The sequence below is a fragment of the Gallus gallus genome, chromosome 21 (assembly GCF_016699485.2).
Source record: "Gallus gallus isolate bGalGal1 chromosome 21, bGalGal1.mat.broiler.GRCg7b, whole genome shotgun sequence".
Taxonomy (NCBI): Eukaryota; Metazoa; Chordata; class Aves; order Galliformes; family Phasianidae; genus Gallus; species Gallus gallus.
The window spans coordinates 551,149-577,194 of record NC_052552.1 but is presented as its reverse complement, the minus strand read 5'-3'; the positions used below and the strand labels follow the sequence as shown (position 1 = coordinate 577,194).

Genomic DNA, 26,046 nt, shown 5'->3' with positions numbered 1-26,046 from the left:
ACTGCAGGCTTCGGCAGGAATTCAAAGCAAACCAATGTTTTCAACGTATTTATTACAAAACACCAAAATACATACTGAAAATATAAAACACTGTTAAAAATGATGTTTTAGTATCTACAGCTGGGCTGCTTGCTCGGGGTCTCCTGCAGCTGTGGACCCCAGGCCTCCTGCCTCCTGCCATACAAAACAAATCCTGCAGTCCAAAGTCTCCAAGGCTTCAAGTGTAATCACACTGGAACGTGTGTTCCCTCTTCTTGAAATGCTTCTTCTTTCTCAGCTTCCCGGACCCCAAAATGCTGTAGTTATAATCAGATGTGACATAAGGGATCTCTCCCTCAATTCCTTCCTGGAAAAACAAAACCAAAAAATAGAACAACTTTACAGATCTATACCTTCAGTTGAAGGCACCTCCATTTAAAGACAGAGGAGAGCTTACTGGTGAACAGAAGAAAGCTACCACTGAACCAACCCCAAGATGGTATCTGAAAAGTATTAATGTTCTCCTGGATGCTTCTGTGCATTAAGGGCAATGTCCCAGGGGTACAACCACCTGCTAACGTCCAGACAGCTCTGGACAGATGTAAGCCTCAAAGAAAGCAAAAATCTTCCAGCAAGATTAACCCCTACAACGGTTTTTCCACCCTCCTCCCAGGCAACTCCTACCTGGCTCACAAAGATGCAGTTTGGAATAGCAATGTTTCCCAGCAGCAGGCAGTTCACTGTTCGCAGGTTCTCGGGAGGCACCGGGGTCAGAATGTGGTAGAGGTGTTTCTCCATGTCCACCCCTCGGACAATGCCTGAAAAACACAGCGTTCACTCCTAACTGCACCGGATCACCTCAAAGCTGTCCAGCCAAACCTGGCCCATGAATTTTGTATCACCCGCTTAGAATCTGCTTTGGGAAACGTGAACCTAATCCTACTTTTCCAGTTGTTTTTGGAAAGAGGAGATAATTCCACCATTCTGCAACACAGCTCAAAATACAACACGTGAGAACACTTAAGGCTTAAGGTTTCCCAGCCTCACTCACCGAAGCCAAGGCAATCACAGATGGGTGTCTGTGTCAGCAGCACTGGCCCGGCAGTTTGGCATCTGATTTCATCTGGTATCCTGCAGAGGCCAACCCAGCTGGCGTTCACTGCATACATGATGTTGGTAGGAGCAACATCAGTGTGAATAACCCTGAGTGCAACAGCACTAAAAGGTACCTGAGGGGAGAAGGAAGAGAACGAAAAGGAACACACCTGTTGTCAACAGCTCAGCATCAGTTTTGTGTACTTAACTTAACCTGAACTCGAACCCAACCAGAAAGCCACCAACCACACCTACAAATAGACATGACAGCAAACCCAACAGTTTCAGCACTAACAACTGAACACACAGAAAACGTGCCATAGTGACACTGCAACACAAACCTTGCCTTTTGATCAAAAACGCTGATCAGCTTATTACCTTGGATTACAGAGCATTTTTCCCCCATCTTCCAAAAAACATTCACAGTACAACTTTCAGTTCCCAGCAGCCAGACCCCTGCAGCACCTGGCACCCCCCCTCCAGAAGGCCCACATACCTGGTATGGCACGAGGCTGTGCAGCGGAAGGACGGATGCCACGTCTGGGGGCTGCAGCTGCCCCAGGTAACCCAGTATGGACATGTCACGTAAGATGCTGCTGTGCACTCGCCTGGGAAAAACAAACACAATAAATCAAGAAGTGGAAGTTCTAATTGGAAGCTGCGCTCGGTGCAGAAGTCTGCATAACTAGCAGTCGTTACTGGGGGTAGGGTAGGGAGGAACAAACAATCCCCTTTCTGTTCCCCACACCTCCCCTCAACAAGAATGCAATGAAAAAGCTCTCAACAATCTCCCCCAAAATTGAAACAGAACCCAAGCAACCTTGTCAAGAGAACAAACAGCCTCATGGGCTCTGATCAATTTTATGGGGTTCTGAAGCCTAACAAGAGTTCTCTATTATGCATTTACCATCAAGACTAAGCACGCTTTTATTGAGCCAATTAAGAACCACACAGTACTAATTTTGCACTTACGCTTCGCCTGCAGCCCCAGCTCGAGGGAATTCAGGGTGGACGTAGAGCAGTTTATACTCAGGAGCTGACGCATCCTCCTCCCCTTCAGAGCACTTCCAGCTCTCTGCTGCACTCAGGTCCATCCGCTTGCCCTTGGCTTGCTGCTTGCCCTTGGTGTACAGCCCAGGAGCCAGGTGGACGTTCTCGGGGGTGAGCGGAGCCATGGCCTTCCAGTCATACACATCCATCTGAACCACGTGAGTGGGCGACAACAGCCGGATCATATCAGTCAGAAGCAGCAACCCCTCACCTTCAGGGAGCAGAGAATACACGGTTACCGTCACCACATAAAGCAGTCTGAATGCTGCTACAGAAGACCACCAACAGCTCGTGTGGAGTGAGCTCTATTTTCATGCTCCTGACACCGCACAGTGAGGCGATGCACTGCCAGGTCGTTATGCTCCCCCTGCACCACCCCTCCAGAACGGATTCGTCGTGTTTACCTTTCACCCAGCCCATAGTGTTGATGACTAAAGGTACTTCCTTCCTGTAGGAGCTGAACACGTACTTCACAACATCGATGTATCTCTCTGTGTCCTGCTCACAGCTGGTCTGCCCATAGTACACCATCTTACGCGGCGTCCGCTGGTGCGTGAAGGGGGGACCTGAGAATGAAAGCACACCTCTGGCACTCCCACACGCCTCCCCTCTGCTAACACAGAGGAAAGACCACGGGGGGGAGGAACAGCTCCACCTTACTTATCAACATTTGCACGTGGAGCTCAGGTGCCCCCGGCAAGAGAATTTTTATGGCCTTTTATTCTCTACGCGCACTTTTGCTACATCAGGCGACTTCCCCCAAAGTACACACAGCCCATACCCAAAAAGCACCTTCTGGGAACATCAGATGTTTCTGGCAATGACAGGAAGCAGCAAAGCACATACCGAGAAACGGCTCCGTTACGTTACTTAAAGACACACATCCGGGCGGCGTGAATTCAGTCTGCCCTATGTCACATTCCATGTACTCAACAGAGGGGAGGCTGCAGTGAAAGAAGCCCACACATCAGCATCCAGAGAGGAAAACGGGTCATCAAAATGAAAGTGGACACAGTCAAGCCACACGACTTCACATTTCCTCAAGTGAAGAGCAAAAACAAGGCCTCGAAGGGCACTCCTACACCACGCTTCAGATCCTGTGCTCATACCGTACTAATATAGCACTACCGTACTGTACTGATAGATCTGTGCCCATCCAGTCTGAAGGGAAGCAGTCAATGGTAAGTCAGAGGTGGTACCGATTGGTTTATCCTCTCTCTTACATTAACTGGGCACTCTAAGAGCACTGACTTAGGGTTAGTAAACTCTTAGCTCTATGTTAGGCAGGCAACGGCCAAGATAGAAGGTACACCTTGCTCTGCCATCAGTCTGCAGCGACAGAAGTGCTTTTAGCAGGAAGCTTCGCCCCCCCCACGGCCCCCAGCAGCACGAAGGAGCAGCAGAGCAGGGGAGCACTCACTGGTTCAGCAGCAGGTTGATCAGGTATCTGTTGAACGTGGACTTGCCGATGCTCTTCGGGCCGCACACCATGATGACCGGCACGCCCTCGTCCTCCACTAGCACAAAACACAACACCACCCTGCAGGGGCCGCCGGGCGCTCAGCACGCGGCGACACGCAGCGGGGGGGCGGCACTCACCGCAGCAGACCCGCACCAGCTCCTGCAGGGCGCGCAGCGTGCTGTCGGACAGCAGCAGGCCGCGCTCGGGGCTGCAGGGCACGATGCCCACCGCCGCCAGCACCGCCGCCTCGGCCGTCACGTCGGGCTCGTCCTCGCGCTGCGCACGGCGGCCGTCGGGGCGGCGCGGGGTCGGAGCGCGGCTCACCTGCGGCTCGAAGAGGCGGCAGAGCGGCGGCAGGCTGAGCAGGAAGCGCGTCACGGCCGTGTCCAGGTGCTCCAGCAGCACCACGGCGCACTCGGGGGAGAACCGCGCCATCACCTTCACCCGCGCCTCTGCGGGAAGAGAGGGAGGGGGGGGGGGGGGGGGGAGAGCGCGAAATGGCGGCGGCGCCCCGCGAAATGGCGGCCCCGCGCCCCCCCGGAGCCCCCACTCACGGCGGCGGACGCGGTGGGCGCGCAGAGCGCTGCGGGCGGCCGTGCGGAGCTGCCGGGGGTCGGCGTGAGAGGCGCGGGCGGCGGGCAGCGCCTCCAGGGACAGCGCGCAGTGCGTGGGCGGCGACAGCAGCGGCAGCGGCGGTTGGTGCGGCCCCACGGCGAAGCCCAACACCCGCACGGCGCCGTACAGACACGTGAGGCGGCACTTCCCGCTGAACGTCAGCGCCTGCGGGAACGGAGCGGGGAGAGGGGGGGGGGGAAACGCGGCGGCGTCAGACGGAGGCGGCGCGGGGCGCTGCGGGAGCGGGCCGGGCGCTGCGCACCTGCTGCGGGCCCAGGAGCAGCACGGCCGCGCCCTCCGCCGCCTCCACGGCCGCGAGCCCCGCCCCGCCCGGCGGCACCATGCCGGCCCGCGCGAAGGAGGCGGCGAACTCCCGCCACGCGGCCTCGGCGCGGCCCTCCCCGGCGGAGCCGCGGGACGGAGCCCGGCGGGGACGGCCGCGCCGCGCGGGCATGGCCGCCTCTGCGCCGCCGCCGCTCTCGCGAGATCCGCGCGCCCCGCCCCGCCCCCTCCCGCGCCCTGAAGAGGCGCCGCCCGCGCGGCCCCGCCCACCCCGCGCGATGCCGCCGCCCCGCGCCGCGCTGCTCCGCGTGCTGCTGTGCGCCCGGCTCTGCGCCGCCGCCTTCCGCAGCCCCGGCGAGTTCCGCCTGGCCGGGCTCTTCCAGATCCACGCGCTGCGGCCCGGCCGGCCGCTGGCGCACGGCTGCGGCGTGTGAGTGAGCGGGGGGCGGCGGCGGCGGAGGGAGCGCGGCGGCGTGCCGTGCCCCGCACACCTCAACCCGTTCGTGCTCGCAGCGCTGCCGCCTTCAGGAGCCACGGCTACCACCTCTCGCAGATGATGCGCTTCGCCGTGGAGGAGATCAACAACTCCAGCGCGCTCCTCCCCAACGTCACGCTGGGCTACGAGATCCACGACACCTGCACGGAGGCGGCCAACCTGCACGGCACGCTGCGCGCGCTCGGCCGGGAGGGGCGGCACGACGTGGAGGTGCTGAGCGCCCCGCAGCGCTACGAGCCCCGCGCCGTGGCCGTCATCGGGCCCGACAGCACTCAGCTGGCGCTCACCACGGCCGCCATCCTGGGCGTCTTCCTCGTGCCGGAGGTCAGTTCTGCTCCCCCAGCGGCGCTCTGGCAGCGGTTCGGTTCCCGTTCCCCAGCCCCGTCCCCGTGCCGCCGATCCCCCCGTGTACCACCTCCCCCCCCCCCGGCTTCCTTTGCAGATCAGCTACGAAGCCTCTCTGGAGATGCTGAGCACGAAGCGGTTCTACCCCTCGTTCCTGCGCACCATCCCCAGCGACGGGCAGCAAGTGAAGGCCATCGGGCTGCTGCTGCAGCGCTTCGGGTGGACGTGGGTCGCTCTGGTGGGCAGTGACAACACCTATGGTAGGGATGGGCTCAACGCCCTCTCCGAGCTGCTGGCCGCCACCGATGTGTGCGTGGCCTACCGAGGTGTCATCCCCACAACCAAGGATGCCGGCAGCCCGGAGCTCCGCAAGCTGATCCAAACCCTTGTGGACAGCAGGGTCAACGTCACCGTCGTCTTCTCCAACCGGAGGAACGCCCAGCCCTTCTTTGAGGCAGTGGTGCAGGAGAACATCACAGGAATGGTGTGGGTGGGCTCTGAGGACTGGTCTTTAGCCCAAACCATCTGGCAGGTGCCCGGCATCCAAAATATCGGCTCTGTGATTGGCATTTCTGTTGAGCAGGCAGAGCCCACCATGCTGAAACGCCTTGAATCGTGGGAAAATGCAAGGGAACGTGCCGTGTCTGGAAGTGCTGGCAGCACGGGGGTGGGGGGTGGCAATGGAGCGAGCAGCAGCGACGGCATCCAGCTGAACTGCACCCAGCACTGCCCAGGATGTCACCTGCTCGCCGATACCCCAGACATATATGACATTCAGGCCTCTTACAACGTATACTCTGCTGTGTATGCAGTGGCCCATGGCCTCCACAACCTGCTGGGCTGCGCCTCAGGGGTGTGCAGCAAAGGCAGAGTCTATCCCTGGCAGGTAAGAACAAGGTGAGGAAGGCCTTTCTTCCCTTCGCAGCACAGATTTTTTTTTTTCCCTTGTGCTCAGGGGTTTTCCATCTCTGTAAACCCTTTCCACACCGAAGAGAACAGGGCTGCACTGCTCAGGGTTGGACGTCTCTTGGCCTCCGGCCGTGTGGGATTGGCACAGATCCTGCCTCAAAGGCTCTCCCTTAACTGGTGCCAACAGCCACGTGAGACTGCCTTCAGCCTTCCCTCTGGTCACTGCACAGTGGCTCCCCTGTAGGCTCCAGCTGTCACAGGTAAAGCAGCCTGGATCCAGACCCACACTCTCAGCTCACTCCCATTCCGTCTGTGGCCCCTTGCAGAAACCTGGAAGAGATCTGCTGCTGCTGGACATGTGCTACTTACAGCAGAATCTGAGAGGAAGGCAGAGAGGGGACTGCGAGCACCTTCCTCTCTGGAGGCAAGACTAAGTAGGAGTCTTGTCATCAGGAAGGGCTCTACTCTTACTCTTCTTTCTTACAGCTCCTACAAAAAATCAAGCAGGTAAACTTCAGCCTGCACAAGAGCTACATCTCATTTGATGCCAACGGGAACATTCGTAAAGGTTATAACATCATTGCATGGAATTGGAGAGGCCAGAGTTGGGCTTTTGATGTGGTTGGAGCTTTCACTGTGAACCCCAACCGGCTGCACATTGACCAGAGCAAAATCCTGTGGCACACAAAAGATCACCAGGTACAGCTGTGCATTCAAATCTTATTTATTGTCAAGCCAACTACCTCCCCAACATTACTTCTTTGGTATTTCCCCAGAGCAGAAGAAATGTGAAGGCAGATGGGAGGGGGGTACAGGCGGTTATCTACATTCTGAGTAATAACTTTCTACTGTCAAAAAACCAAGCAGAGCATGTGAACTTAAGGGCTCCCACCTCCTGTTTTTACCTCCAAACAACCTGATTTTCCCACCATCTCTAGCAAATGGAGAACATGGCAAGCTCCAAGCTGCTGCCCAGGATCTATCCTGACAGCCAGCAGCCACCTGTCCAGTACTCATTAGTCTTGGGCTGCAGTCTGTCCTCTCACCCGCCCAGCTCACGCTGTCCCACAGGCCCTGCCTCTGCCTGATGGCTGCTGTGCTCCCAGCAGGTTCCTGTCTCAGTCTGCTCCTGGCCCTGTGCAGCTGGGGAGATGAGGCTGCAGCAGAACCGCCACAGGTGCTGCTTCAGCTGTGTGGCCTGTCCAGCAGGGACCTTCCTGAACAGAACAGGTCAGTAAACCCTTGGCAGCCTCTCCCTCCCCTTCCTTATTGCTCAGTTTCTCTACCTGCACCCTTCCTTTTCATCACGCCAGTTCCTTGCTTCTGCCTTACCCTCTCCCTGCACCTGGCCTCTGCAGTTACCTCTTTTTTTTCCTTTTTTTTTTTTTTTTTTTACTTCCTATGAGCAGTAAAAAACCTCTGAGCTCACCTTAATGTGGTCAGTCTGACTTCCTTGTTTGCTTGCTTGTGGGTATGCAAAGCTCATGCCCTGCACTCAGCCCTGTGCTTTCTGAGGGATATTGTCAACAGATGGTTCCGTGCAGTCAAATTACCAGCAGAGACAGTGCCAGCAGAACGCCCTTTTCTTGTGCCCAGGGAAAAAGGGATGTCTGGTTTGACAGCTGCTTCCTGAGCCACATCCTCAGGGAGGGAAATTCAGCCCAGTGTTGCCTTTATGCCGTAGATGGTATTCAATGCTTCTGCACTATGTGGTCACCAGCAGCTCCACAGTCCTTGGGGCATATGAAAATGTCCCCTTCCTGGGGCTGGTGGCAGGGTTTCCCTGACACTGACTCACTAGCTGCCATGCTTGACCAATATGCGCTTGTGGTCCCTGGGCAGCCTTGGTGTGCATCTGGTGTTTCTGCCACGCTCAGTGCAGCTCTGGGTAATGGTGGGAGTGGGGAGCCCCAAAAGACACCAGTCCTCCCACTTGCAAGAGGAGAACTGCCACTGCAGACTACTGCTGTGTACACAAACCCCTTCCTGTCCCATAGCCCATGCTCCCTGCAGCCCTGTCTCACCTAGCCTCTGGGCCAGCAGGCACAATGCAGCCCAGGGCTCTCCTCCATGTGCTGTTCCGGTCACACGGTGCTACGCCCTATAATTCCCAGTTCACTGCCTTTATTCCAAACAATGGACTTTTGGGAAAAGCACACTCCTTGCTTCTGAAAGCTCAGAAGCACTGAGGGGAAGGAGAAGAATCAGAGACAGCTCTAGGAAGGTACTTGAGGATGCAGGTGTGAGGTCAGGGTGCCCCACCGGGACAAATCACTTACCGGGGCCGTGGCTCCCACCTGGGTACTGTTCTCTCCAGCCCTGTACGCCTGCCAGGCCTGTGGGAGGGACGAGTGGGCACCTGTAGGGAGCGAGACCTGCTTCAACCGGACCGTGGAGTTCCTGTCCTGGGCTGATCCCCTTTCCTGGGTGCTGCTGATCCCCACCGTGCTTCTGCTGCTGCTCATGGCGGGGCTGGCTGTGCTCTTTGCCCGGAACGCCTCCACACCGGTGGTCAGGTCAGCGGGTGGCAAGATGTGCTTCCTCATGCTGGGCGCCCTGGCCTGCACCTGCAGCAGCATCTTCTTCAACTTCGGGGAGCCCACCTGGCTCTCGTGCCTGGTGCGCATCCCGCTCTTCACCATCAGCTTCGCTGTCTTCCTCTCGTGCGTGGCGACGCGCTGCTTCCAGATCGTCTGCATCTTCAAGCTGAGCACACGCTGGCCGGCACTGCACGAGGCCTGGCAGCGGCGCGGCGGCCCGGCGCTGTTCATCGCGGGCAGCACAGTGGCGCAGGCGGTGCTGAGCGTGGCGGCGGTGGCTTCGGGCCCTGCGGGGCCGCGGAGGCGCTACAGCGTGGCGGCCGAGCGCGTGGTGCTGGAATGCGGCGCGGGCAGCGCGCCCGGCGAGACGGCCGCCATACTGTACAACCTGCTCCTCAGCCTGGGCTGCTTCGCGCTCAGCTACGCGGGGAAGGACCTCCCCGCGGACTACAACGAGGCCAAGTGCCTGACCTGCAGCCTGCTGCTGCACCTCGCCTGCTCCGCCGCCGTCCTCTGCACGCGGAGCTACTTCCGCGGGCGGAGCGCGGCGGTGACGGCGGCGCTGGGCGCGCTGGGCACGCTGGCACCGCTGCTGGGCGGTTACTTCCTGCCAAAGGGCTTCGTAGTGCTGCTGCGGCCTCACCTCAATACGGCCGAGCGCTTCCAGCAGGAGATCCGCAGCTACACGCGGCGCCGCGACGAATGACGGCCGGAGCGCGGCGGCCACGGACACGTCGCCACATCCAGCACGTCACTTCTGGGAGCAGTGGCGGTAAACATCTGTTTAGAGCGTCACATCCGGAGCGCCACTTTCGTGCTCGTCACATCTGGCGCGCCGCTCCGTGCTCATAACATCCGGTGTTGAACTTCCTTGTTCGTCACATCCTGAACGTCACTTCCTTTTTCCTTACATCCGGTGTACTACTTCCTTATTCGTCACATCCGGTCTGCTACTTCCTGGTTCGTCTAATCGACGTTCTACTTCCTTGTTCGTCTCATCCGGCGTGCTACTTCCTTATGCGTCATATCCGGATCGTCACTTCCTGTGCTTCACATCCGGCGCCTCAGTTCCGTCTGCTTCACATCCGGCGCGCGGCCGCGATGGCGGTGGCGCGGTGCTGCTCCCGGTAGCGTTGCGGCCATGGCGGGCGCGGCGGCGGCAGCGCACAGTGTGCGCGTGCTGCGGGAGCTGAACCGGCAGCGCGCGGCCGGGCAGTACTGCGACGCGACGCTGGGCGTGGGCGGGCGCGAGTTCCGCGCGCATTGGCCGGTGCTCGCCAGCTGCTCCCGCTTCTTCCGCTCTCGCGGCGGCGGCGGCGGCGCGGGTCCGGTGGCGCTGCCCGAGGGCCTGGCCGACACCTTCCAGCTGCTGCTCGACTTCTTTTACACCGGGCGCCTGGCGCTGACGGCGCACAACCGCGCCCGCCTGCTCGCCGCCGCCGAGCTGCTGGGTGTGCCGGACGCCGTGGCTCTGTGCCGCGCATTCCGCCCCGCCACCGCCCGGCAGCGCCCCCGCCGCGCCCCCGGCCCCGCGTTGCACCCCGCCGAGCCGCCCGAGGTCCTCAGTCCGGCGGTGCCGGAGAGGGAGCGCCAAGCGGGGCGGCCCGGCCCGGAAAGCGCAGTGATCGTGCCCGTTCCCCCGCCCGTGAGCTCTCCCCCGGCGGCGACGGGCGGCGGCGGGACCGCGGTCAGCGACGCGGAGCCCCTCCCGGAGAAGAAGGCGCTGCGCAGTAAAGGGAAGCCCCCCGCCGGCGGCGCGGGGGCGGCAGGGAGCAAGAAAGGCGCAGCGGTGCCCGTGGAGTGCCCCACGTGTCATAAAAGCTTCCTCAGCAAATACTACCTTAAAGTGCACAACAGGTAACGCTCTGAGCTTTATTCCGTTCCTTGCAAGCAGGGGATCCCGGCGGGGCGGGGGCTGAGTAGAGGCTCACCAGTGCAGGGCGCTCTGCTCGGTGCTGCTGAGGGATGGGTGGCTGTCCCCACGACAACTTGGGGCCCTCGACTCCCCCAGGCAGCGTGGGATGCATTACTGTGCCCCACCCAAAGCTGTGCTGGGAGCTGTGTGGCCCCAGGCCTGGCTGGGATGTGGCTCTGCACCACTGCTGCATGCAGGTGGGACTCACGGCTTCTTGAGGTGCTGCTGGGAGCTGTAGCTCTGCGAGCATCAGCCAACACAGCTCACAAAGAAGGGCGAAGGTGCTCAGGAGCCCTTACGGGAGACACAGTGGCTGCAGGGGGATGGCAGGGAAGGTAGAAAGAGCTGCCAACTCCTTTGACTTTGGCGACAGCAGTGCATCGAGCTGTCAGCTCGTAGGCTTCCAGAACGGGCAGGGGTTGTGTAGCTGTTACAATCAGAAAGATTAACGTGATGGAAGGGCAATGCAGGAATGTAGCAACAAAGGGACCGGCACAGACAGGAGGGTATTTTACAGGAAAAGTAAAGATGTTCACCCACCTCTGAAGAGCTCAGCTCACAGAAAGGACACCACAAGGGAGGAATCTTCCCTAGTGGCACCCAGCCCTTAAATGAGGTCTAAGAGGTGCAGCCAGGCTCCACCCCTTCTGATCACACAGCTGAATTGCCTTCACCTGTGCTCCCAGGGCTGACTGGGTCTTTTCCCGGGTGCTCAATCAGAGGTTCAAGCTGTGACTCAACAGTTCCCATACAGTAGCTCACACTTGCAACAAGCAGGGTGATGGAGTGTGCTCTGGGAATGTGGAGGTGCTTGTGGACACCCTGGGCTCAGCAGAAGTGTGTTAAAAGGAGGCTTTAAACGGTGCCTTCCAGCTTCTTCAGCAGCTGTTGCACACACCAGAGCAGAGGCAGCCGGTGAGGCCTCAGGCTGCTGGCAGCAGAGGCAACAAATGGGGCTCTTGCGTCCTCCTTTCAAAGCACAAGTGCTGGGGCACGCAGATTAGTGAGCATTTGTTGGTCTTCTTTGTGGACACTTCCCAGTGTGGGCAGGGGAGCTCAGCGCTGCTGTTACGCTGCCAGTAACGGGTGCTCTGCGTTTGTGTCTCCCCAGGAAACACACTGGAGAGAAGCCATTTGAATGCTCTAAATGTGGTAAATGTTATTTTAGAAAAGAGAATCTCCTGGAGCACGAAGCCAGAAATTGCATGAGCCGAACTGAGCAGGTACACGTGTGAAGTCACCTCCAGCCTCAGGGGGTGGGAGAAAGCTGCAGCTGGAGCAGGTGCTGTTCTGCAGAAGCAGAATTCGGCCTCTTTCCAGCTGCCAATCACTCTTAGCTGCTGACAAAACCCCTCCTTACTGGAGCACGCTTCCTGGCTCCCCCAGAGCATGGTGAAGGTCCAAGAGGTTAACAGCTCTTCTGTTTGTGGCATGCTAGCACAGCGTTTTCTGGTTTCTCACAGGTTTCTTTGTTTTGTTTTTTTTTTTTCCCCAAGCACATGGGAGTGTTCTTTGTCCTGGAAGAGATATGAGTTTTTGCAGTGCAGGTGAAGCACATTATCAAGGCACAGTGCCCAAATGGCAAGTGCTGCTCTCAGTTGCTGGGCTGGCTGTTGGCTTCATGTCCAACTCTTGGCATCTTCCTTTCCTGTCTCATGCGGAAGCTGATGCCTTCCTTCTCTTGCAGGTTTTCACGTGCTCTGTCTGCCAGGAGGTGTTTAAGAGGCGGATGGAACTGCGGCTCCACATGGTGTCACACACCGGGGAGATGCCCTATAAGGTCAGCAGTGCTCATAGGTGTTACGGCCTGGTGCTGGGGCGAGCAGGGCAGGTGTGCCGTTCTGTTCTGGGGAGCCTGGCCCTGCCCAGCAGGTGCTGTACGGGGGCTGTGTCACCACCTGGTGGCAGGAACACTCTGGTGTCTGCAGTGCATCGCTTTTGATTGCAGGCATGGCTTTTCTCCCCAGCACCTGCCTTTGCCCTTAGTGTTGCCATCACTCGGCCCCTTCCCTGTGAGCTGTCAATTGCCTCGACCAGCAGCAGAGGCATTCCCCACCTCTGAGCTGGAACAGGTTCTTGGGACACACCATAGCCAGACAGTTCTTCCCGTGGCTCTGCAGCATAGGCACTGCTGCCTTACTGGGGATTTGTCTTTGTGTCAGAACAATTCCTCTGCCAGTTGTGCAGGCATGTCACTGGTCCTTGTGTTGCAGTCACCATTTGTGAGTTGTCTGGAAGCTGATTCTCTTCTCCTTTATTTCAGTGCTCCTCCTGCGTGCAGCAGTTCATGCAGAAGAAGGACCTGCAGAGCCACATGATAAAGTTGCATGGCGCACCAAAGCCCCATGCGGTAAGGGGAGCATGCTGGCACAAGGTGGGGTGAGTGGAGGTGGTATTTTTTAATGCTTTCTCTGCGGTACTGTAGAGATTTTGAGAGAGAATTATCCTGCACCGAGCTACAGAGTAATTCCCATTATCTTTTCTCGTTCTGCTAAGCAAGGCAGGGGAAAAAAGCAAGGCATGGAGCTGAAAAGCTCCTGGAAATGATTTTTGTTTTGGGTAAATGAGCAGCCCTCGTGGCTCTTTTTGACTGATAGATCCATACATACTGACCAGCTTTCCAGTTCTGGCTGGCTGTGCCATCCCATTCAGCATTTTGAAGCTTGGGGTTGCTGCAGGCAGGCCCCAACACATCGGCAGTGTGCAGCAGGGTGCATCATGTATGGCGAGGTTGGTGCTGCGAGGGGAGCAGATCTGTTCTGGGTGCACACTGTGAGCTGTGTGTGGGTGAGCTGCCTAACCCCGAGCTCTCCTATGGACTTGCAGTGCTCAACTTGCTCCAAGTGCTTTCTGTCTCGGACAGAGCTGCGCCTGCACGAGGCATTCAAACACCGGGGAGAGAAACTGTTTGTCTGCGAGGAGTGTGGACACAGGGCCTCAAGTCGCAACGGCTTGCAGATGCACATCAAGGCCAAGCACAGGTATGACGTGACCTCTTCCCTCCTCTCTGTCACTACTGAACGTCTTTTCTCCCCGTGTTCCTGTGGGGTCGGTGCTGGAGAGTCTCCTGCAGGGTGTGGGGTGGCTGAGCGGTGCTTACTGCCCTCCAACTTCCTTGGAGGTGATGTGCTGCGGTTTCTGACAAGTGCAGGTTGCTGGTGTTGACAGCTGTTGGTGAGTGGGCAAACCGTGGTCCTGCTTGCCTGCCTTCCAAAGGAAATAAGTACTGTTTGCGCTTCCACTGAGGGTAATAATGCAGGTGATGGCTGAAGCTCATCAGCTATCCTGCCTGTCCTTGAAGTGGTGAGCTTGTGTTAACTCTCCACACTTCCCTTAGAGCTCTGGTTCCTGGGCTGGTTATACGGTGCATGAGGGGCAGGAAGCACAGCTCTGCACTTCAGGAGCATATGGTGTAGAGGAGCATTTGTGCAAAATACTTCAGTTTGAGACAAATTGAAGTAGGATTTAATTGCAGTGCTTGGAGAGAGTTGGGACAGCTAGTGTCAGGGACTGAACCTGACAGAGGCAGAGATGAAGGTGACAGTTCTCCAACTGGGGGCTGCCTAAGGCTCAGCTGCCTTTCCCCTGCCCACAGGAACGAGCGTCCCTACGTCTGTGAGTTCTGCCATCACGCCTTCACACAGAAAGCAAACCTCAACATGCACCTGCGCACACACACTGGCGAGAAGCCCTTCCAGTGCCACCTCTGCGGGAAGACTTTCAGGACACAAGGTACCCCCCTGGGCACACAGCAGTGCATAGCTGCAGCCCCCCTCCTATCCCACAGCGGCCACCTGGGAGCTGGTAGTGCTGAGCATGCATCCCCTCACAGTTATCTGCAACCTCTGAGAGGCAGCTGTGCTGAGAAACCTCTGTCTTCCCTCTAGAGCAAGTCACGCTTTTGTGCACGTGCACTTGGGAGGTGGCATTCCCTTAATTTTGTTACTCCTATAGCACAAAAAGAGGAAAACAGCGGTGCATTTTTCACAACCATAGTTAGCTCAGAGCAGCCAGCTCCTGCTTTTGCCTCTCTCTAAGCATTCATAACCAGCCTGGCACAGAGCACACATGGCCTCATCAGCTTAGCACGTGCCTGTGCCCAAAATGGGGGCGCCCAGTGGACGGCTGGCCTGCAGCTCTCTCTCCCTCTGCTCACGGCAGCGAGTCTGGACAAACACAACCGGACCCACACCGGGGAGCGCCCCTTCAGCTGCGAGTTCTGCGAGCAGAGATTCACAGAGAAGGGGCCCCTCCTGAGGCACATCGCCAGCCGGCACCAGGAGGGGAGGCCCCACTTCTGCCAGATCTGTGGGAAGACGTTCAAAGGTACCTTCTCCTTACAGTTGTGGCTTCGTGCCACCGTTCCAGGCCGTGCTCCTTTCCGTGTCTTGATGGCCCTTCTGCTGTAGTGCTTCACACAGCGTGGGCCTGCAGCTGCTCTGCTGGCAGGGCTGCTGTGAATGCCTTCTTCCTTTTCTTCTCAGCTGTTGAGCAGCTGCGTGTCCACGTCCGCAGGCACAAAGGAGTGAGGAAGTTTGAGTGCACTGAGTGTGGTTACAAGTTCACACGGCAGGTAGGACACGGCTCGCTGCTGGGATGTGTGTGACTGACACCACATACCTGCTGGCAGCACAAGTACCTGGGGCTGCTCTGCTGCAGATTCCCATGTTGTAAACAGGTTTCTTTGCACTGGGTGTTCCCAGGTCTGTCGGCAGTATGGGCAGCACGCAGGGTGCTGTGCTCGCCGCTGGGCAGCCCTCCCCTTATGACCCCTGCTGTGTGTGGGTGCAGGAGAGTTTTGCCGTGCTTTTGCCAGCCCTCCCTTTCAGAGGAGCACAGCACACCAGGCAAACCCTTCCTGTGCCTTTCTCCCTCTTGAAGGCACACTTGAGGCGCCACATGGAGATCCACGACCGGGTGGAGAACTACAACCCCCGGCAGAGGAAGCTTCGAAATCTGATCATTGAGGATGAGAAGGCGGTGGTGGTGGCACTGCAGCCACCCCAGGAGCTGGAGGTGGGCTCAGCTGAGGTCATCGTGGAGTCCCTGTCCCACGGCCCCCTGCCTGAGGAGATCCCCGTGCAGAGACTGTGTTCAAATGACAACTTCCCTACAGCAGATGTGATTGAGCAGTCACTGATAATAACTACAACAATTCCTGATGACTGTGAAACATAACGTGACTGCACGCATCCTTCCTACCAAACAAAGCACCGGGCTGGAGTGACTCTGCTGCATTTGTTCTTTTCAGCCTCTGGTGGCTCTGAGTTGTACATCCAGCCCTTCTCCCTCCTCCCTCCACGCAATGATCCCAACCCTGGATTGCAGGGAACATTTCTAATGAAGTGATAATCAGGTACCAAATTAAGAAATATGAAGCTACTCAGAATGACTACTTAAAATTTACATACAATGTATGAGACGAGATGTGATTGATGACTCCATACATGTAATACTGTGAATTGTTTTTTTTAATGAGCTCTCAGCTGTGGCCGGAAGGGAAGGCTGGCTCACCTCTTGCTCCAGTGCTAGCTCTTACCTTGCTCCATTAGTTTGATGCTGATGATTAAGGCTCTTCCAGAAGAGTGTGACTCCGTCCCTTTCCTTAAACATGTGCTGAAATGATCCATCTCCTCAATTAAATCTCTGCATTGTGGTTTCGTTAAGCTTCTGCTGCCTATTACTGTTTCTTTACTGCATTAAGGGCACGGTGTGTTCTCTTACCTTCTCCCCCCTGAACTCATTTAGCTGTTAACCAGCTTGAAACAGTAGCATTACCTCAGGGAGCAGCACCATTCTCTAAGCACCTGCTTTCAGATGTGGGGAGTAAAAGTTGTGAGCCATAATAGAAATAACACAATCCAGGATTGCTGTCCCATGCAAAACCATTTCCTGACTATTCCTGGGGGAGCATTGTGTGTCAGGGGGGGCACAATCACACCCACAGCCCCTTTCCTTTTAGCACTCACCTGGAAGGCAGCCCTCTGGGTTAAACACAGCTCAGGCCTGGAATGAAACGTCCCAGTGAAAGCTTATGCTGGTGGTTTTTGCATTGAAAGGGAGACAGGCAGATATGTAACATGTTTTATTTAACTTGACTGTTGCAAGTAAATTTAAAAACCAACTATGAGAATAAAAATACATCATCTGTAAATGTAAAATGCCTTTGTTTCAAAGGATGGTATTCAAACAGTACTCGAAGATTTGGACACAATGGATTTTACAAAAAAATAAATACAGATCCCTAACAGTTGGGCTGGTTGGGGAATTTCGGAGTGGCAGATCCAGCAGTGAGCACTACAGAATGAGATGTGGTGTATGCAGTATGTTTGGAGCTCAGCATTAATACCTCGGCGTGCAGCACACGCAGCTCCGCGTCGTCTCCCACGCAGCACTGTGAGGATGGACCGCCTCGAAGCACAGCGGGATGCAGGGATTGCTCCCAGCAGCAGAGTGGCACCGCGGCCCCATTGTGTTGGGTGCAACACCAGCAGCAATTCCATGGCTCACACAATTCCCTGTGCTTCAAAGCAGAAGGGCAATGAGAGCGCTGTGCCAGGAGGCCCCGCTGCGCTCCCATCCGTGCATCCTCTGTGCACGGCAGCTTCAAGGCACTGACAAAGCTTCCAACTTTGAGTACAGCCCGAGCCTCACAAACAGCTTTCTCGAGTCTCACAGCTAAGCAGCTCAGTGTAAAATAGTGTTCAAGGCAAAACAGATACTTTAAAGCTGTGAACAGGTCGATTTTATGGAGATAGTTCTGATGTACTCAATCAGTTCAGTGGCAAGCCAGAAAGTACAGAGGAGCTTTCCATTTCTGAATCAAGGTCAAATTCATTTTTTCCCTCTTGGTTAAAAACCAAAGACAGATAAAGAGAACCAATCCAGCCACCATTTCAGCCACTGTTACACTTGACACTTTTCCTGGAGGTGTAGTGCTCGTTTTTAGATGAGCCAGCTGTAACTGTTTGCTTGTTTAAGAAACATTCCACAAGTCAACTGCAAGCAGCTTCTCTTCAGCTGAAGGTATACAGAGGAAATACAATTCAAGCTAGCTAGGTCACTTGAGCAAGTATAAAGGCATATCTTACACAGACCAAAAAAAACAACAACGAAAGAAGAAAACCCTAAATAACTACCTTGCACTCCGCAGCACTCTCACTAACTCCTACACCTCAGCCAAATGATGCCAGCAGCATTTTCCAATTACTCCAAGTCCAAGAGCTTCTGCAAACTGAAGACCAGACAGGCACAAGGACTCTCCAGAGGTTCAGTAGGTTCCTTCACACCAGTTAATGCATTTCTGCATCATGGTGTCTAAACACCACTAGCTTATTTTTTTCTACAAGTCTGCAGCAAATCTAAGGAAGCTGTGCTTACCTTTCCAGATAAGCCTTCTTCTAAAATAGTACAACTTCAACCCAGTTCCTTTACAACGGCAAACAAGAACGTGCCCTTGCTGCACAGGGCCTATCTGCCTGACCCTGCACACGTGCCAAGAGCTCCATGTAAAAGGATCATCAGCAGAGCCCTGCTCAGAAGAATGAGCTACCCAGGCGTGTTCTACAAGCCGAGCAGCCTGATACAAGCAAGCTCTGTCAAAATGGGAAAGCAGAAAGGCTCCTCCCTGAGGGCCCCGGCGCTCCACAAGCCAGCCAAGGCAGGCACTTTTCTCTTTCCCTTTAAACAGCAGTGCAGGTGATCAGAAATGAAGGCAACCCAGTTGTGAGAATGTGATTAAATAATAAATAAAGGTGTTTCTTATTAGGAAAAACAAAAGTGCCGTTCTAAGAAGGGTAGGAAAACAAATACCTGCAAAGGTTTAAATGCCACAACTCAAAAATAACAAAATATACGAAGAACTGAAGTTCAGACAACAGGAAAGGTCAAGCTTCATAACCCAGCCCCTCGGAGATCCCTGCTGCACAGACACGTGTTCTTTCAGAAGGCATTAAACAAAGCCAGGGACTACGGTGACACGAAGGGCTACACCCTCACAGTAACCTCTCATTCAGCTTCTTATGGGAACATCTCCTCCCCTCCAACTGCACAGAGGAAGAGATCCAAGAGGCCTGCCTTCCTCTAAAGCATACAGCAGAGGTGGGGGGTTCAGACCCCAGTCCTACCAAGCAGACCCCTCCTGCTGAGGGGTTTGGTTCTGCCTGTTTTCCTCCTCTTCCTTTTCTATTTTTTTTTTTTTCCCATAGGAAGAAACTGAAGAAAGGAATTCTGCGACAAACAAAGCATTGAAAAGTGAAGGAGCTCCTGGTGAAGGGCATCTGACTGAAAGCTGTAAGCTGTGGTGCTTCAGTGGTGCTTCACACAACCGTTTTCCTCAGAGTTCACCTCTCAGATCTTCTCTGTGAGTAGCACTGCACCTTCGTCCTCCACAGAAAAGGGTTGAGGAACGCTGCACCCAAAGGCCTCGTGTTCTGCCAGCTAGGTTTCTACAACAGCATTTCAAACACTCACAATTTTTACTCCCTGTACTAATCAGTATGTTTTTGCTTCCAGGCTCCAGTTTGCCTCTGCCTTCTCTCAGAGCAACACTGGTTGTGGACAACGAACTCGCATCGAGGCAGGGACAGCACGCTCCCCTGCTAACGAAGTTCATTGAGGTTCTGGTGGTGAAGGTTTGGGCGCTGCCTGTTCAAGTTGATGGTGTTGTCCAGCGTGATGCTGTCATCCTCCTGCGTGGTTTCTGGCATGAACTGCCGGAATATGCTGACACTGCCGTGCCAGAAGATGGGCTCGGGGAGCCGCCCTGCTACACTCCATGTTCGCGTCTCAGGGTCGTAAGCTTCCAGGACATCCGAGAGCTCAAAGGTGTTGTCGTAGCCGCCAGAGACGTAGAGCTTCCCTCCTAGCACAGCAACACTGCCCCCAACGTGGACCTACAGTTTAAGATTGGATAAGCACCACAATTAGAAGGGCAGGTATTACCCAACCAGGAAGGTCTCCTGCCCACTCAGAGGCAAGCGTGGGACACAGCAGCAGCTGCTGACCCCTGCATGGCACTGAAGCCATTGGCTGCCCCCATGGCCATGCACTGCTGCACCGGCAGCACCTCTCATCAGAATCTTTTCCTTCCAGGTAACCGTGATAAATTTAAATGCATTCTGTGCACAAGGGCTATCATCAAGACAGAACACTGCTTTCCAAAGGTAACTTAACCCCATTTTTAGCACTGATAAGCATCCAGTAGGGTGGTGAACATCCTACCTGAAGCATGGCAGGGATTTTATCCCATTCGTTCTTCACTGGATTGTAAACATCCACTTCAGCTGAGTCATCCCTGCAGGAGATAACACAAAATTACTCTTCTGTGTTGTCAAAACCTTCTGCCTCGTGAAGCCCACGGCTGAACAGCCTGAGCCATGACCTGCAACACCGCCACAAGTGCTTTTCCTGCAGCCCTGCCACATAGACTGAAGACCAGGGGGCTGCTGTATGAAGGCTCAGGTCTCAAAGCAAAGCTCAGCCTCCAGCACGGACCTCTCAGATAACAGCAGTAAAGTTCAACCCCAGGAAACACCTGGAACTCTGTGCTGCACCTCTACACACAAAACACGCTACCGCAGACATCGCTCAAGTACCACTGCCCTAATTCTCAGTGCCAGTGACCTACATCTAAAGAACCCGAATGGCCCTTCTCAGCTTCTCCCTGGGCAAAGCAATGCTTTATGTACTTCCTGATGTACGCTGAGCTTTAGGACACCACCTAGGAGGTACAAAAGACAATTTGGAGGCAATCCTGAGGGCTTTCTCAAACCCAGACTGTTTTGAGTTTGCATTTATGGTAGACATGTTCACAGACTAACATTCGTCAGCCTGTATTTTACTGGTTTTGGTGCCAAACACTTAAGATTCTCAAAGAAAAATCAGCACTGTTCTGAAGAGACTTAAACCTCTACGCATTTAGAAGCAATGGGATCCCTACTGCTTGAGTTTTTTTTTGCCAGCACCAAATTTAGACAGGCCAAAGAACCGTAACAGAAGAGCTGACAGGCAGCACAATCCCCCAAGGCTTCTTACAGCCGCTCACCACTGCGAGACGCGACAGCAACAGGTGAGGGATGTTTGTAAGGCAGAAACGCTCATTGCTGACACAAGAATGCAAGAAGGACAAGGTCAGGAAGGACAGAAAAGCACTGCCAGCCAGCCAAGACAGTTCTGCTACAATGGACTTCACAGGCTACGGCAAAGAAGGAAATTTCATTTTATTCTTCAACGGCCGATCAATCTGAATTTCCTTTTACGTGGATTCAGCCTCTGAAATTGTGCTCTTTCCATTTCATGCACTCAATTCTTTATTTAGCAGAACTGACTTCGAGAGTTCTATGCCCCCTTCTTGAGCCTAATGGCCTACAGTTGCAAATACTTTATAGGAAATAGCCAAGATGTGATGCACAGCAGAAAACAAGAAGCCAAACATCCCTTACATGGGTGTATTTTAAATCCCTAGGATGCTGTTCTAAAAACCTTTCTTCCTCAAAATGGCTCAGAACAAAGAGCTGCTGCTCCGCCGGGACGGCTTCAGAAAGGTAATTACATCCCAAACTGGGAAGGTGCTTAAAAATAGTGACCAATCATTTCATCTTCATTCCTCCTACCTCTGCTGAGACAGAGGGTGTCCTCTGCTATGCTACAGTTCAACGTTTTCTTGGAGCTTACTCACTTATTTATAGCAACAAGGGGGACTGAACCAGAAGCCAAGAAAACTGAGAAGTCTATTCCAAGCACAACTGCCAACGACAGCCTGATTTGTAACCCTGGCTATTTCCCAGCCCTAGCTTTAAAATTCAGATATTTTTACAGGACTTCAAACATATGTCCTTGAGGTTTAGTTGTGACAGAACTAAAAGGAAGAAGCATGGCAGTTTACAGAGCAGAGGAAGCACTGCCTTGCCTTCTTGACACAGCACTCACATGTGACCACTCCTAAGACCCAAACGCCTCCCCAGGGAAAACCCTTGGCTTACCCAGCACAGAAGCAGGGAGGGAGGGGAAGTAACTGCTGCCAGTGCTCACCTTATGAAGTACATGAGCCCGTTCAGAGTCACGGTCTTTGGGGCGAAGGACCAGGGAGGCAGGTGGCCGCAGTTCACCAGGGACCAGAGGTCGCTGTCGGGGTCGTAGCACTGCATCACCATGGTCTCCTTGCCAGACAGAGAGCCGATGGCGAACAGCTTGCCACGGCACGAGGTGGTGGAGCAGTTGTCCATGGGGTACAGCATGGGCTGCAGAGCCTCCCAGCTGTCCACAGAGTGGTCGTAGCGCTCTGTGCTGTCGGAGGCGATAACGTACAGCAGTCCATCCAGGACTGTAGAGCTGTGGTATTCTCTGGCTTTCAGCATTGGGGATACCTCCGTCCACTCATTCACGCTGGAGTTGTACCTCCAGACACAGTCGTACAGCCTCGATCCATCTGATCCCCCTGCAGCACAACACAAAGCATTTCAAGAGTGCTGTTTCAGACAAAATATTCCCTGGAAGGAAAGCACTCCAGGGTGACAGAGGAGAGGGCATGGCTCTGAGCTGGGCTCTACCATATCTCCCACCTACACCTCCTTAATATCCACATGCACTTTTCTGCTCCGCACAGCCACGCACTAAGGACACAGTTAGGTCATAGGAGACCAGAAGTGAGAAGATGTTACCAAACTTTTCGTGCTATTTCTGACCCAGATTCCCAGTAAGCCAAGAAAGAATTCTCCCATGGCATTCCTAGTGTGAGTTCAGCAATGATTCAAAACAAGCATCCTTTGTTCTAAACAACCATTGTCTTTTCCATTTCGCAGTTCCTCTGCTGCTCTCCAGAAGCTGCTGTGACAGAGCAGAGATTAACACTCACCAGCACCCAGACGCCAAGGCGCTGCTGCTGTTAGCAGCACGGAGCCCTCCCAGCCCTCCCCACTGCCTGATCAGTGACACTGATGTTACACAGAACCACCTCCGGCAGCAGCAGCCTGGCTGAAGTGCAGGGTTCTCAGCAGAGAGCACCCCCAGATCTGTCTGCAATTGCTTTGGAAGGGATGTAAAGGCATTAATACAAACTAATCTTCCTTTTCACACTGCTGCCTTTAAAATCTAAGCTTTGTTTTCTGCTAAAACCAGTTAACGAAACGTTTTCTGCTCAACTCCACTCCACCTGCACTTCAAATCTTTAACAGCCACAGGACTGCCACTCTGAGTGTGGGGATTTAGCTCAAAGAAGGGACCTAAATGTGGATTGGGTGCCAAGTTGCACATCAGTGTCACCTTCAAAGAGGTAATTACAGCCCCAGCAGACCGTCAGGAGGCAGGGTGTGTGCTGAGGGAGACACAGTGACTCACACACACTGCTGCCACTCCTCAGTGCCTCATCTGCACAGAGGCCCACTGCTCCCCGAGCTTTCCAACACGCCCCCATCTCAAGCACGCGCCTGGCTTGTGATTCGCAGGCTCTCAACCCAAACACTTGCTTTGCAGCCAGAAATCCAAAACCCCTCTCAAGTCACTCACATCGTCCAGAGCAAACAGTCAGAAAGTTTCCCCAGCGCGAGTTCTGTGACTTGTCTGCATGCTCAGAAGTATTAGTCACTACAAATACCTCCCAGATTGAGATCAGCTGCTAAATCCTCACCCAGCACCACCTCCAGGAGTCTCTGCTCCTCTGCAGGCTCCAGCTGTATTGTGCCTGAGCAGAGTTTCAGATTCTTTGCTCCTCTACCGTAAGCCAAGTCTCACAGCAATCACCCCAGTATTTTCAATGGAAATCTCAACACTGATGCTCTCATACAAGCTTTCCTAATTCACATTTTTGCCTGCTCTCGCTTAAGCCCCACTCAAAGATGCAGCTGTCTTTTCCTACCAGCCTCCTACCTGAACATCTGTTAATGACCCAGAACAAAGGCTAAGACAGAAAGGCACAGGCTGCTCTCCATCACGTGCTGCTCCTGTCCTGTTCTGTGCTCAGCATCAGCCAGCCAGCACTGCTGCTTCCCCACCTACAGGAGTAGAAACGTTCCCAAGAGAGGAACGAAAGCAGCACAGGAGGTGGGTGCTGCGTGGGATCGGGCTCCCATGGCTGATGTTACTTATGTCCTGGAAAAGGCCCTCACGATGCCCTGTGGAGGACTCAGAACACCTCTGCCCGTGCCTGCCAGCACGCAGCCTGCTGCGGGAGCAGGGCTGCTTCCTGCCCGCCCCCAGCGCGCCTTACCGGTGACATAGATGTCATTGCCCAGAGCAGCGACGCTGTAGCCCCCGCCCAGGTGCTCGGGGAACTCGGCCAGGTAGCGCCAGTGCCCGGTGCGTGGGTTGTAGCAGTCCACGGTGACGAGCTCATCGCAGTCGCGGTCGCAGCCGCCGACGAGGACGAGGATCTCGGCGAGGCCGGTGGAAGGCCGGGGCCGCATGCGGGCGCAGGGCCCGCGGTCGTGGCGGTCGAGGCGGGCGGCCTGGAAGTCGCGGGCCTCCTGGAGGAGGCGCAGGCAGGGCGGGCAGCGGGCCACCAGCGGCTCGCCCTCCACGTGGGCCAACAGGTAGAAGCGACGCACGAAGGGCAGGCGGACGTGCGCCAGGAGCTGGGGCAGCAGCGGGGCGCGGGCGGCGGGGTCGGCGTGCACCCAGCGCAGCGCCAGCTGGAAAGCGGCCTCCTCCTTGGGGACGCAGAGCCCGTCGTCGCGCAGGTAGGAGAGGAGGCGCGGCAGCGGCAGCCGCTCCAGCTGGGCGCCCAACTCGCTCACGTGCCGCAGGATGAAGCGGTGCGCGGCGGCCGCCAGCGCGGGGCAGGCGAAGGCCTCGGCGAAGTCCTGCATGTCCAGCGCGTTGGCGGGCTCCAGCTGGCGCGCCAGCCAGGCGCCGCACGCCTCCTTGACGGCGGGGAACTGCAGCAGGTCGGCAGCGCGCAGCAGGCGCTCGGCGATGTCGGGGCCCAGCCCGCCCACGCGGCCGGTGTAGGCGAAGTCGAGGAGGCGCGACAGGCACTCGGGCTCCACGCCGTGCAGCCGCACCCGCTCGGCCCGCGCCTCCCGCAGCGCCCCGCCGAACATGGCGCGGAAATAGCCGGAGGCCGCGGCCAGGACGGCGCGGTGCGCCCCGAACTCCCGCCCGCCCGCCACCACCGTCACATCCAGCAGGCTCCGCTCCGCCCGCAGCGCGCTCAGCCCCCGCAGCAGCGACACGGCGTGTGCCGGCTCTCCCACCGCCGCCGCCGCCGCCGTCCCACCGCCGCCTGCGCTGGCTGCCATGCCGTGCCTGGAGGGGAGCTCACGCCGAGCCGCAGCCTGAAGGGACGCCGGGTTCAGCCCTGAGAGCAGCCTGCGGGAGGGGGAGGAAAAAACCAAGCAGGTACGTTAGCACGGGGAGAAACGGCCGGGAAACGGGATGAACTAAACAGCCCTCGGAATCGCCCGCTCACAGAGGAGCTGCAGTTGCATAACGCCACGGCGCTGCCAGGAGCCCTCCGAGCTGAGGCTAATGATATTTTTCAGAAGGCCGTATTTAAGTTTCAGGGGATTAAGGGATCCCGCGGTCTGAGCTCACAACTCCGTACACCGCATCGCTCCGGGAGCGCCGCTCCTCAGCCCGGGGCATCGCCGGCGGCTCTGCGCCCAACGGGAGGGGCTCCGCCCGGCCCTCGGGGGCTGCCGAGCTCTCGGCAGCAGAATACCCACGTGGGCGCCCCGGAGGCCGCCCCGGCAGCGCTGAGCTCCGACACACGTCGGCCGGGAACCGCGGAGACTCCCAGAGCGCTGCGACGCTTCCCGGCGCCGCCGGCAGCGGGTCGTGCTGCGATCCCGTCAGATCCCCGCCTTCCGCCGGGCTGCGAGCAGAACGAGCCCTCACAAAGCTGCTGCCATCCGCAGTCCTTTCAGAGCCGAAGCCCCGACCCACGCGGCGCACAGCGGAGCGCTCCGGGCCACAGCGCAGCGGCGGCGCGCCGAGCGATGCGGGCAGCGGAGCCGCCACCCCTCCGGACGGCCCCACCGCGCCGGGAGCTGCGCGGCCCCGAACCGCCCCGCAGCCACGTAACGGCCCCGCGCGGGGGGAGCGGCTCGGCGGGTGGGAGCGGCCGGCCCGGAGCGCCGCACGGGGCTTCTCGGGGCTCGGAAAGCCGCAGACGGCGGCGGCGCCGCCCGCCGAGCCCGGCCCGGGAGCCGCCCGCGGCGCCGAGCCGAGAGAGGCGGACCCCGCACTCCGCGGCCCCGGCCCGGCCGCCCCGCGGAAAGGCGACGGGCTCAGAACGCCCGCAGAGCCTCCCCGGCGCCGCCGAAGCCTCCGCGCCTCCCGCCGCCCTCCCGGAGCCCCGCAGCGCCCGCGCTCACCTCGCGCCTCCGCGCTTCTCAGCGCCGCTCCGCCCCGCTCCGCTCCG

The 26,046-nt window shown here is 56.6% G+C and overlaps 5 protein-coding genes and 1 long non-coding RNA gene across 7 annotated transcripts; 4 read left to right on the top strand and 2 right to left on the bottom strand.

Annotated features, from left to right (window-relative positions):
- Positions 1-35: 35 nt before the first annotated feature.
- On the bottom strand, positions 36-4,681 carry NOL9 (nucleolar protein 9). The gene is made up of 11 exons (XM_015297038.4): positions 4,464-4,681; positions 4,141-4,366; positions 3,724-4,038; positions 3,545-3,641; positions 2,971-3,068; positions 2,529-2,690; positions 2,047-2,335; positions 1,571-1,682; positions 1,031-1,208; positions 664-797; positions 36-346 (listed from the first exon to the last, which is right to left on the bottom strand). Exons 1-11 carry the CDS (start codon positions 4,653-4,655, stop codon positions 218-220), a joined length of 1,932 nt encoding a protein of 643 aa, XP_015152524.4. The 5' UTR covers positions 4,656-4,681; the 3' UTR covers positions 36-217.
- Positions 4,662-7,667, top strand: LOC124416956 (taste receptor type 1 member 1-like). The gene is made up of 4 exons (XM_046903213.1): positions 4,662-5,303; positions 5,422-6,210; positions 6,720-6,932; positions 7,340-7,667. The coding sequence occupies exons 1-4, from the start codon at positions 5,037-5,039 to the stop codon at positions 7,469-7,471; spliced, it is 1,401 nt and encodes a 466-aa protein (XP_046759169.1). The 5' UTR covers positions 4,662-5,036; the 3' UTR covers positions 7,472-7,667.
- TAS1R1 (taste 1 receptor member 1) lies at positions 7,567-9,683 on the top strand. Its single transcript, XM_015297004.4, has one exon. It carries the CDS (start codon positions 8,697-8,699, stop codon positions 9,477-9,479), a length of 783 nt encoding a protein of 260 aa, XP_015152490.3. The 5' UTR covers positions 7,567-8,696; the 3' UTR covers positions 9,480-9,683.
- A 156-nt stretch (positions 9,684-9,839) lies between these two features.
- On the top strand, positions 9,840-16,349 carry ZBTB48 (zinc finger and BTB domain containing 48). Its single transcript, NM_001044642.2, has 9 exons — positions 9,840-10,630; positions 11,800-11,911; positions 12,376-12,468; positions 12,952-13,038; positions 13,515-13,669; positions 14,284-14,420; positions 14,850-15,014; positions 15,173-15,261; positions 15,570-16,349. Exons 1-9 carry the CDS (start codon positions 9,915-9,917, stop codon positions 15,864-15,866), a joined length of 1,851 nt encoding a protein of 616 aa, NP_001038107.2. The 5' UTR covers positions 9,840-9,914; the 3' UTR covers positions 15,867-16,349.
- Positions 16,350-16,760: 411 nt separating this feature from the next.
- KLHL21 (kelch like family member 21) lies at positions 16,761-26,040 on the bottom strand. 2 transcript variants are annotated; one of them, XM_015296993.4, is made up of 5 exons: positions 26,000-26,040; positions 23,893-24,992; positions 21,720-22,125; positions 19,911-19,983; positions 16,761-19,582 (listed from the first exon to the last, which is right to left on the bottom strand). In XM_015296993.4, the coding sequence occupies exons 2-5, from the start codon at positions 24,920-24,922 to the stop codon at positions 19,289-19,291; spliced, it is 1,803 nt and encodes a 600-aa protein (XP_015152479.2). In that variant the 5' UTR covers positions 24,923-24,992; positions 26,000-26,040; the 3' UTR covers positions 16,761-19,288. The 2 variants fall into 2 exon arrangements, with proteins under 2 accessions (XP_015152479.2, XP_015152478.2); XM_015296992.4 differs by lacking the exon at positions 26,000-26,040 and adding an exon at positions 25,228-25,857.
- On the top strand, positions 20,056-22,760 carry LOC121107365. Its single transcript, XR_005841387.2, has 2 exons — positions 20,056-21,232; positions 22,490-22,760. It is a non-coding gene; the product is annotated as an uncharacterized LOC121107365 (long non-coding RNA).
- Positions 26,041-26,046: the final 6 nt, after the last annotated feature.

Bases quoted from the DNA above. Each gene is read 5' to 3' on its own strand.
- KLHL21 (XM_015296992.4), bottom strand. From the start codon at position 25,268: ATGCCCCGGGCTGAGGAGCGGCGCTCCCGGAGCGATGCGGT. The intron at 24,993-25,227 runs GTACGGAGTTGT...CCCCTCCCGCAG, and splicing joins CGCTCCCGGAGCGATGCGGT to GCTGCTCTCAGGGCTGAACC. The intron at 22,126-23,892 runs GTAAGGCGCGCT...GTTGTGCTGCAG, and splicing joins CAATGACATCTATGTCACCG to GGGGATCAGATGGATCGAGG.
- ZBTB48 (NM_001044642.2), top strand. From the start codon at position 9,915: ATGGCGGGCGCGGCGGCGGCAGCGCACAGTGTGCGCGTGCTGCGGGAG. The intron at 12,469-12,951 runs GTCAGCAGTGCT...CCTTTATTTCAG, and splicing joins CCGGGGAGATGCCCTATAAG to TGCTCCTCCTGCGTGCAGCA. The intron at 13,670-14,283 runs GTATGACGTGAC...CCCTGCCCACAG, and splicing joins CACATCAAGGCCAAGCACAG to GAACGAGCGTCCCTACGTCT.
- TAS1R1 (XM_015297004.4), top strand. From the start codon at position 8,697: ATGGCGGGGCTGGCTGTGCTCTTTGCCCGGAACGCCTCCACACCGGTG.
- LOC124416956 (XM_046903213.1), top strand. From the start codon at position 5,037: ATGATGCGCTTCGCCGTGGAGGAGATCAACAACTCCAGCGCGCTCCTC. The intron at 5,304-5,421 runs GTCAGTTCTGCT...CTTCCTTTGCAG, and splicing joins GCGTCTTCCTCGTGCCGGAG to ATCAGCTACGAAGCCTCTCT. The intron at 6,933-7,339 runs GTACAGCTGTGC...CTGTGCTCCCAG, and splicing joins GGCACACAAAAGATCACCAG to CAGGTTCCTGTCTCAGTCTG.
- NOL9 (XM_015297038.4), bottom strand. From the start codon at position 4,655: ATGCCCGCGCGGCGCGGCCGTCCCCGCCGGGCTCCGTCCCGCGGCTCC. The intron at 2,336-2,528 runs GTAAACACGACG...TGCTCCCTGAAG, and splicing joins CACTATGGGCTGGGTGAAAG to GTGAGGGGTTGCTGCTTCTG. The intron at 347-663 runs GTAGGAGTTGCC...TTGTTTTTCCAG, and splicing joins ACTGCATCTTTGTGAGCCAG to GAAGGAATTGAGGGAGAGAT.